The sequence below is a fragment of the Oryzias melastigma genome, linkage group LG5 (genome assembly GCF_002922805.2).
Source record: "Oryzias melastigma strain HK-1 linkage group LG5, ASM292280v2, whole genome shotgun sequence".
Lineage (NCBI taxonomy): Eukaryota > Metazoa > Chordata > Actinopteri > Beloniformes > Adrianichthyidae > Oryzias > Oryzias melastigma.
In genome coordinates, this window is record NC_050516.1 from 35,687,321 (window position 1) to 35,698,336 (window position 11,016).

The 11,016-nt window shown below is 35.7% G+C and overlaps 1 protein-coding gene across 1 annotated transcript in view; it reads left to right on the top strand.

Annotated features, from left to right (window-relative positions):
* The window catches only part of prkar2ab (protein kinase, cAMP-dependent, regulatory, type II, alpha, B), an 18,344-nt gene that overhangs the window by 3,971 nt on the left and 3,357 nt on the right, over window positions 1–11,016 (top strand). The window contains 10 exon segments of the mRNA XM_036212097.1: window positions 878–956; window positions 6,000–6,262; window positions 6,344–6,379; window positions 6,462–6,601; window positions 8,134–8,240; window positions 8,325–8,478; window positions 9,317–9,418; window positions 9,499–9,573; window positions 9,646–9,711; window positions 9,799–9,934. Of these exon segments, the coding sequence (XP_036067990.1) occupies window positions 878–956; window positions 6,000–6,262; window positions 6,344–6,379; window positions 6,462–6,601; window positions 8,134–8,240; window positions 8,325–8,478; window positions 9,317–9,418; window positions 9,499–9,573; window positions 9,646–9,711; window positions 9,799–9,934 (1,158 nt within the window).

The following is an 11,016-nucleotide window of genomic DNA, read 5'->3' on the forward strand; positions in this document are numbered from 1 at the left end:
CCAGATCTAAAAGGTAAGATAAAGTTATGTCTAACAGTTTAAAATTAGCTGTTTGGGAACAAATCAAGTCTTTATTGTAAATAAGAACACGTTTTTAATAGCTCACCTAGTTCAACAAAAGTTTAATTTAAAAAAAAAAGAATAAATTTGTGCTAATGTTCATCTAAAAAAAACCTTTCAGTGGACCAGAACATGTACTTTTTAAAGTATCAGTAAAAATGGCTCCAGAATTTTATCAATTTTTGGTTTTATTTTTTTTAAAGCCTTAAATTTTGCAATAAATATATATATAATTTTTATTAGACTACTTAATTAAGTTTTATTTGAGGACAATATACAAAAAAGTTTCTGATTCTTACGAGAAGTTTTGTTTTGTTTCTTGAACATTTTTTGTGCAGATTGTTTTTTTAGCTTTGCTGTTCTGAAGTTGTGAAATAAGAAAGTTGATGTAAATACTGTACATTTATAACTCTTCCCACAGTATTTAATCAACCGAACACATCTTTATTGATCAAGTAAATGTCCGTTATGTTAAATTTTAACATTTTTGAAAAGTAAAAGGTGTTTTTGCTTCTATTTTCTGTAGAACTGTAGACATGTGTCTACAAGAAGCTTCCAAAGTCATGTGACTCGGTTGCTTAGCAACACAGCAGCAGCTTCTTTTCACTTCTGGTTTTTTTATTTTAGTCAAAATATTATGAGTCTGTAGTAGTTCAAAAGTTTTCGTCTGATTTTTTTTTTTTTTTTTTAATCCTCGTTTTTTTCTTGGATTTTATCCCACTGTAATAATTTAGCTCAAGATTGAAGATGTTGATGTTTTCCTGTGGTCAGTGTTTGTCGGCTGCAGTGTAAAGGTTGTGTGTTGTTGTGTGAGCAGACGTCCCGGCGAGTGGAATGTACTTCATGTCTTACGAGTGGCTCAAAAACCTCCTCACGCCGGCGGGAAAAAGGTGAGCGTCTCCGGCGTGTCATCGTGTCTCCGAGCGACCTCGGAGCCGATACCCATCATGCCCTGCTCTCTGCACAGCCACAACGAGCTCAGCATTCCCAGTGTTCTGTTTGCCGGAGGAGTGGCCGGGATCTGTAACTGGGCCGTGGCGATTCCTCCTGACGTCCTCAAGTCTCGCTTCCAGACGGGTTAGTTTGACCCGAACGGCTGGTTGACGTTCTTCGTCGTCTTCTTGTCAGTTCCTGCTGAGTTTGTGTTTGTTTCAGCTCCTGAAGGAAAATATCCCAACGGCTTCCGAGACGTTCTTCGGGAGCTGATCCGGGAGGAGGGCGTCGCGTCTCTGTATAAAGGCTTCAACGCCGTCATGCTCAGAGCGTTCCCGGCAAACGCGGTGAGTGGACTTCATGTTTCCATCAGTGACGTCACTCTGAAAGACTCATATTCAATCATCAAGCAGAAATTATGGAATAAATAGAACTTAACATAATAAACTGATCCACATCTGTGGTGTTTCATCCATGAAATAACAAGGACCACAGCTGAAAATAATTTATTTTCTTAATTCTCTTGTCTGGATAATTAAAGATTAAAGATATAAAATAAAAGGACCCACTCCAATCATCTTTTGATCAGTTTTCAAAACTTTCCCACTGTTTTTTTAATTAAGATGTTTTTTTCGTTTGTTTGTTTTGTTTTTTAACTATTGACTATGTCTGAATTTCAAACTAAAGTGCACTAGAAATTTCCCAGAAGTCTTTGTAATAAACTAGCGTGCATCGATGCTCATTCCATTAGTGAATATAGACCGTAATGCATTTAAGTTAAACAATTTTTGTGAAAAGAAACGCGTTTAAATGTAATTTTTCAGTAAACCATCCATATTTTCACCATCAGAACACAGTAGATTCATAAATAGATGTCGTGAAATGTTCGTATTTATTCGATTTTCACTTTGTGAAGTTAAATCAGGTGTTTAGAAAAATAAAGTATTGAGCATCGTGTCTGAATTACCTTTTAAAATCCAGGGCACTAGAGAGTCCTGTACTATGTAGTTTAGTAGTTAGGAACTAGAGTGGGAATTCAGAGAGCTCTCTGTTTACATGCTCTCTCCCTAGCTTACCGTTAGTTCACAACTCAGCTGTACATTTTTGATCCAGATTCCTATGGAGGGATTTTTGTGCCTCCATATTGCAAGAAAAAGTCACAGTTTTGAGATAAAAAATTTCTAAATTGCATGCAAATTGTACAGTGTTAAAAACAACAGTGATTATTTGCAAATTAAAATATGTAATATTTAATTTCAAAATTTTTTTTTGCTTTAAAAAATTTTGCGCTTGCAAACTTTTTTTTGCTTTAAAAAAAGAATAGCCAGATTAGGCAAAACTCATTAAAAAAATTGCTGCAAAGGCACAAATATTTTTTCAAAACAAAAAAAGTTTGCCAATGTAAAAATATCTTTGAAAGCAAGAAAAGGTTCGCAAAATCAGAAATATTTTCTGACAGCGAAAAAAATTGCAAAAGCAAAAAAAAAAAAAACCCTTCGCAAACCCATACATTTTTGAAAGCAAAAAACAAGATTGCAAACGCAAAAATATTTCTCGAAAGTAAAAATACGATTTTTGAAAGCAAATAATAAATATTTTCATTGGCAAATTATGAAGTTTTATTGCTAACATTTCTTTTTGCAATTTAGACAGTTTTTATCTCAAAACTAATACTTTTGCTTGGAATATGGTGGCACAAAAATCCTTCCATAGATCCAGCTCAGATGAGGAAAACAAAGATGTTCATGAATCTATTTGTCTGTAAAGGGATGGATCAAAATGGAGCAAAGCCGGAATCTTCTGGACCACCCTTTGTATTTTCTTTGTAAAAAATACAATCTTTTTCTAACTTCATTGGTTTCTGATTCACAGTGATTTGAATAAAGAAATAAATGTAGCTTTAAGCTTATTTTTCCTTATATATCTCCTCCATAATCAGAAAAGAATATGATTAAAAACAGTTTTCATCAGAGTTGGTCTATAAATGAGAATCAAGTGGATCACTAAGTTCAAAACTGAAATCATCCTAAGTTGGGAAATTGTATATAAAAAACACAACGCAGCTCCAGAGCTTTCAAAACCACATTTTGTGTGTTTCTGCAAACTGAAACCAGTTTCTTTAGAGTCGTCACTGTTGATCCATTTTTGATGCAGACTTGTATTTTTTCTGTTTGTTCTGTGACTGAACTCCACACTTGTTTGTCTTCTGTCTCCAGGCGTGTTTCTTAGGATTCGAGATGGCCATGAAGTTTTTAAACTGGTTAGCTCCGGATCTGTGATGGAAGCTCAGCGGAACCGACACACACACACACACACACACCAAATAAAGAGAAAAGATTTTAAAGATTTTTTATGTACCTGATCATTGTTGAATCATGTTGTACTGTAGGATGACTCAGACCTGCTGGGAGTTTGATGCAGCTGTGATTGTCACACATACACACTAACGCATTAGAATGTTGTGACTCTTTTGGTTCGACTTCATTCTTGATAGTTTTGCTTGTTTTGTTTTCTAGATGAAGTGACAGGAACATGTGCCTTACCTTTTGTTGTCTGTACGCAGCTGTGCGTATCAGGGAAAGGTGTGTTTTGTTGCATTTTCATGTGTGTGTGTTCCATCTCTCAGCTCAACTCTGTTCTGTACATGTCCTCCACACATGGTGACCAAACATCCCAGACACCGACCGACGTCAGAGCAGCAATGGAAGTGAGAATGATTGAAGGGTTTTTGAATGTCAGCATGTACAGAGAATTAAAAATATAATCCATCTTTAGAAATTATCTTGTCTCCAAACTTTTCTTGCTGTTTTTTTTTTTGTTTGTTTGTTTTTTGGACAGTTTCTGTTGAAAGATATGATGTTATGACATGAATTTTAAAATTCTAATTAGAAAAATTGCATTACCTGCTATAATAGTGTGAATGCTTTTTGCTGGAAGTAGTCGTTGAAGGAGCTGAGGCTTTTTGCTTTAAAAAGTGACGCAATTTACTTTAACTGCTAAGGGGATTTGCTGAAAATGGAAAAACTATTTGCAAAATGTTAAATTTACTAAAAGACGGGAAATTTTGTTAAAGGACTATAAAAAAGGGTACTTAAGTTGACCTAAATAAAAAAAAATGTAGCAAAATTGCTTAAATATCCTTAATACATGCAAATTTTCCTAAAATATTTAATGCTTCTGAAATATGAGTTGAACTCCAAATTAACCCAAAAAAATGAGTAGATGCCAAATTAGCCAAATTATTAAAAAATAGCTTAAATACTAGCTAAACTCCAAAATAGCATAAAAAATTCTCAGTAAACTAAATTAGTCAAAAACGTTAGCATGTTGCTAAAATATTTGGTAAACTCAAATTTTTTGGAGAATTACTATAACAGATTTAATAAATATATCCAAAAACGTTAGCATGTTGCTAAAACAGAAGCTAAACTCCAAGTTTGCATAGACAACCTCAGTAAATGCCAAATTAGCCAAAAAGCTAGTACTTTGCTTAAATATTAGATAAACTCCAAAATACCCTTAAATTCCTCAATAAACTAAATTAGTCAAAATATTAGCCTATTGCTAAAATAAAAGCTAAGCTCGAAATTAGCCTATCAAAACCCCAAATTAGCATGTTGCTAAAATATTATGTAAACTCCAATTTTTTTGAGAATTCCTTTAAAAGATTTTAAAAATATATCCAAAAACGTTAGCATGTTGCTAAAACAAAAGCTAAACTCCGTATTTGCATAAAAAACCTCAGTAGAGGCCAAATTAGCCAAAAAAAGGCTAGTACTTTGCTTAAATACAAGCTAAACTCCAAAATATCCTTAAATTCCTCAATAAACTAAATTAGTCAAAATGTTAGCCTGTTGCTAAAATAGAAGCTAAGCTCTAAATAAGCCCATCAAAACCCAAAATTAGCTAAAAACGTTATCATTTTGCTAAAATTTTTGGTAAACTCCAATTTTTTGGAGAATTACTATAAAAGATTTTTTAAAATATATCCAAAAACGTTAGCATGTTGCTTAAAACAGAAGCTAAACTCCAAATTTGCATAAAAAAACCTCATCAGATGCCAAATTAGCAAAAAAAAAACTTAGTTTAAATACTAGTTAAACTCCAAAATACCCTTACATTCCTCAATAAACTAATTTATTCAAAATGTTAGCTGTTGCTAAAATAGAAGCTAAGCTCTAAATTAGCCTATCAAAACCCCAAATTTGCCAAAAACTTTAGCATGTTGCTGAAATATTTGGTAAACATCAAATTTTTGAAAATTAGAATAAAATATGAAAACCTAGCCCATGAATATATTTAAAGGTTTGTTGCCTATTTAATTAAAAATGTAAAAGACTTCGTCATTCGTTTCCAATGGGGCATATTTTGCTCAATATTCCAAAAAACAAAGTTTATGAATATAAAAAATACAAGCAGTAGTGTCTTGAACGTGCTGATTGTTTTGATACCAAGATTGCTGAAATCATTGAAAGTATGATTGAGTTTACGTGCCAAAAAAATACAGAGAGAATCAGTGCAGTGTGAATGCTTTGTAAGCATTTGCACGATTAAAAAAATGTAAAATAGGTTTGCTAAAAGCGGCCAGCATTTGACCTAAAATGGTTCCAACTCAAATATTCCAGTATTTCTGTTGCTATTTTGAAATTATTATTTTTTTTTTTAGAAAACAAAGATGAGTTAATTTGTTGTATTTACTTTTTCTTTGTAAATCTGAACTGAAGCATCAGCTGACATTTTGGACAACAGTCTCTATGCAAATCAGGAAGGCCTGATACTGAATCCATCAGCTAGAGTTTAATCGGGGATGAAGCGAAAAGTCCAGGTCGATACTTTCCGACAGGCTGTTCTAAATAAAAAGATCAATACTTTGCTGAGGGGGGAGGAGATGCTGTGATATTAGTTCAGACTGGAACTGTATGTTTTCATTTTTGGATCATCCGACGTCGTCAAAGCATCAAAAGTTTTCCAAAGTCGAGCTTTGGGCCCTGAAGCTGAATGATGAGTAAGTTTGAGATCCCGGAGGGGCTGAAGGAGCTGCTGCAGGGCTACACGGTGGAGGTTCTTCGCCGCAGGCCTACAAACCTGGCCGAGTTTGCTGTGCAGCACTTCACGCAAGTTCTGGAGAGCCAAAGAAATGAGCAGGCAGCGGAGAGCCAGACCACCGGGCCTGCAGAGGAAGAGGAGGAGGAGGACGCCTTTGAAACCGCCTCAAACCCCAGCATCAGTGACGACGATGAAGATGAAGAAGAGGAGAGAAGCATCGTTAGTGAGTATTCCCACTAATCCCTGAGCACGTTTGACCTTCATCCATGTTTGAGGAGTTTCAGTGTTTCCTGTGACTCTGCAGAGGCCTCCGCTGACAGATGCAGCCGCAGGGTTGCAGGTCAGTAGCGACAACATGATGATTCACTGCTTCATTTTTGGGAAAGTATGACATGTCTGCATGTGTTTTTGGTTCGCTGCAGTTTGTGCAGAAGCCTACAACCCTGATGAAGATGAGGACAATGACACGGAGCCTCAGGTCGTGCATCCCAAAACAGACGAGCAGCGCAAGCGTCTGCAGGACGCATGCAAAGACATCCTGATCTTTAAAACTCTGGCAAAGGTACAAGAAAGGAAACCGTTTCCTGATCAATAATGAGTTTGCAAATTGAATTGTCAATTGTGAAATACATAATACTTTGAATTATGGCTCAAAAAAACTTCCATAGATTTGGTCCACATGAGGATGTGAGGCTTTCATCCACTTTATAAGAAAAATATAATTTTTTTTCTTAGTTTTTAAGTAGTTTTTGCATTTCCTCAAGCTTTAATTAGATTTTTGAAATTAATTTATTTCATCTAAAAACAATACATAGAATAAAAACATTTGAACCCTTTAGCACCGGAGCTCACATCCTCATGTAAGCCATTCTATTGAAGTTTTTTTGAGCCATAATTCAAAGTATTATGAATGAATGAATAAATGAATGAAGCGGTTTATTTCAAGCAATCGGGTAATATTACATGAAAAGGAGTGGAAGGAAGCAAACATATATAATCCCATCCCGGCTGGAACATACCATTAACTCTACATGAATGATCACATCCGGTTCAGGACTTAATGTTAAATATTTATACTCTACAATAATAGATTCAGGTTATAAAGGATCATTAATCAAATTTCAAAACATCCACAGATAAATCAGTAACAATAATCTAAATATTCTCATTAAATATTCTAATTAAAAAAGACAATTTGTGCAGATTGTATCCATCAAAGAATAATTATAATAATAAAAAAAATAATACGTTTAAAAGAAAAAAGATCAGTAATTTGAGCAGAATCAGTGCTACATTACAGTTTAAGAACAAGTTTAGGGCCACGTAATCGTTCTTCGTTGTTATGCATGAGAGACTGTAAAGGTCTCATTTCAAGGGAAATGCTCTCGAGTTCATAATCGGGTCAAAGTTAACTTTCAGCAGTTTCTTGAGTTCACATTTAGCTTCAATTAAAGGTTCAAACATGCCTAATCCCACAGTTCATAAAGTTATTTTATTTAAATGTATGCATTTCTCAATGATGAATTTGCAAATTAAATTGTCAATTGGCTCAAATATAACTCAAAAAGCTTCCATAGAACAGCCTACATGAGAATATGAAGGTTTTATCCACTTTAGAGATTTATGAGAAAAATACAGAATTTTTTCTCTTGGTTTTTAAGTAGTTTTTGTATTTCCTTCAGCTTTAATTTGATTTGTTTTATTATTAATTTATTTAATTTAAAAACAATATGCAGCATCTAAACTAATACATAATAATACATTCTGATAAAAATGAAAGTATATTTCCATGAAAATATAAATTATACTGATATAATATAGTAAATGTAATAATTATTTTATAAATTAATATAAGAATCTTAAATATTGACGCTGAAGCTGACTCAGAGCCAGTATAAGGTTTGAAGTAATGTTTAAATCCTTTAACAATGGAGCTCCAGTGTTTCTGTTCTTTGATTTACTGTAACTTTTCAATTTTTCAAGATTTCACCCAACAGTAGCTGGAATAGTAGACCTAAAAATGATGCAAAACGATTGCAGCTGAAGTGTCTCTTCCTGTGTGAGGTCAAAGTGTTTGCACCCTTTTGATTCCAGGAGCAGTTCTCTGAAGTGTTGGACGCCATGTTTGAGGTTCTGGTCAAACCGGAGGAGCACATCATCGATCAGGGAGACGATGGAGATAACTTCTACGTCATTGAGAAGTAAGCAAGCTGCCTCCATCAGAATCCTGTCTCGTGGTTGGGCTGCATCATTCCGGTTCCCCTCTGCTTCTGCTCCTCTTCCAGGGGCGTGTTTGACATTTATGTGCAGAAGGACGGGGCGAACATCTGTGTTGGGAAATACAACAACAAGGGGAGTTTTGGCGAGCTGGCTCTCATGTACAACACGCCACGCGCTGCAACCATCGTGGCGAAGCAGGACGGCGCCCTGTGGGCTCTGGTGAGTGTGATTTAGTAACGATTATTTTAATAGTCGACTAATCACCAATTACTTTTTTCCGACTAATCGACTAATTGAATCATGCACAAACTGGATGTAAACCACATATCTTTACCATCATTAGCTTTAAACTAACTAAAAATGATATATATAGCATTATCTGCAATAATGCTAGTGTGAATGCTGAATTTGGCCGCTGAAGATGCTGAAATTGTTAGCTAAAATCACTGAAGCTGATAGCCAGTTAAAATATTAAATGCAAAATTAACCTAAAAAACCTAAATAAAGTCTAAGTTAGGCAAAACGACTAGCATGTAGCTGAAATGTTAGCTAAACTCTAAAATAGCCTGGAAAACTGAAAAATGTCTAAATTAGTTAAAATTGCTAGCATGTAGCTGAAATATTAGCTAAACGTAATAAACGCCAAAATAGTCCAAAAAGCTAGCAGATTACCATTATAACTTTTAACTGTGCTACACTCTGACTCCATATAATATAAAGTAACAACTAAACGACTATGAAATTAGTCATCGTCTATTTTAATAGTCGATTAGTCGACTAATCGTAGCAGCCCTAATGTGATCATGAATGAAGATCTGATCCTGACGAAATTATTATGTCAAACTTCTGAGTTATTTTATTTATGGTTTTAATAATAACTTTAAAAAAACATTTTACATGAAATGAGTGGTGTGTTCAACTGTAAAAGAAAAAAAAAACAGCATCGCAATTGGTGCCCCCTACAGCAGATGGCGCCCTAGGCGGCCGCCTAGCTCGCCTATGCCCCAGGCCGGCTCTGCTTACCAAACCCAAATGAACTGATACTCTCCATCATCAGGACCGAGCCACCTTCCACCGACTGATTGTGAAGAACAACGCGAAGAAGAGGAGGATGTACGAGGCCTTCATCGAGTGCGTTCCTCTCCTGAAGTCTCTTGAGGTTGGAAACTCAAAACACCTCCAGATGCAGATGAAAGATGGCTGACGTTTGAGGCGTTCTCTTGACCTTCTGTCCTTCAGCTGTCAGAGAGGATGAAGATCGTTGATGTGTTGGGAGTACGGACGTTCAACGATGGGGAACGCATCATTACTCAGGTTTGAGACTTTTCCTTCCTTGTTACGACTCCCTAACACACGTTTAGACTTGAGTGTTTCTGCTGCTCACAGGGAGACAAAGCTGACTGTTTCTTCATCGTGGAATCAGGAGAGGTGAAGATCATGATCAAATCCAAAGTAAATCCGTCTTCACTTAGATAAAAAGGTCACGTTTTAATTATTTTGTGGATGGAGATCCTCACCGGGTTGTGTGTTGTGGTGCAGAAGGCCGGCCAGCTGGACGGCGTGGAGATAGAGGTGGCTCGCTGCTCCAGAGGACAATACTTTGGAGAGCTGGCCCTGGTGACCAACAAACCCCGTGCGGCGTCCGTCTACGCCGTCGGAGACACCAAATGTTTGGGTGTGTAACAGAGATTTGATGCTCACATCTTGTGTCAAGAACAAAGCGGTTAGTTGCTGTGCGGAAAACTGTCTGAAACTGAAAATTAATCATCTTTGACAAAACTGTAGACCAGGGTGTCAAACTCAATCGCACAGGGGGCCAAAATCCAAAACACACCTTAGGTCACAGGATAAACATTTATTGAAAACTCTAAAACAGTTTTTTTTAATGAATTTGGCCCTTGAAGATGCTAGTGCTGACAGATGAAAACACAGAAACTGATTGCTGAAACACTGAAGCTGACAGCTAAAAACACTGAGGCTGATAGCTGAAAACACTTAAATTGATTGCTGAAAACACTGAAGCTGATAGCTGAAAACACTTAAATTGATTGCTGAAAACACTGAAGCTGATAGCTGAAAACACTGAAGCTGACAGCTGAAAACACTTAAATTGATTGCTGAAAACACTGAAGCTGATAGCTGAAAACACTCAAGCTGATAGCTGAAAACACTGAAGCTGATAGTTGAAAACACTTAAATTGATTGCTGAAAACACTGAAGCTGATAGCTGAAAACACTTAAATTGATTGCTGAAAACACTGAAGCTGATTGCTGAAAACACTCAAGCTGATAGCTGAAAACACTGAAGCTGATACCTGAAAACACTGAAATTGATAGCTGAAAACACTGAAATTGATAGCTGAAAACACTGAAGCTGACAGCTGAACACACTGAAGCTGATAGCTGAAAACACTTAAATTGATTGCTGAAAACACTCAAGCTGATAGCAGAAAAAACTGAAATTAATTGCTGAAAACACTGAAGCTGATAGTCAACTAAAATATAAGCTAAATGCCAAACTTGTCTAGTAAAAACTATAAAAAGAAAAAAAAAGCTTAGGTTTGTCAAAACAGCTATAATGTAGCTGAAAAAATAGCTAAACTTGACAACAACCATGAAAAAAAGCCTAAATTAGACAAATCAGCAAATATGTTGGTGAAATATTAACTAAACTCCAAAATAGCCACAAAAACTGCAAAAAGAGGTTAAATAAGCCAGAGCTGCTAGCATGTAGCTGAAAAAATAGATAAACTTCAA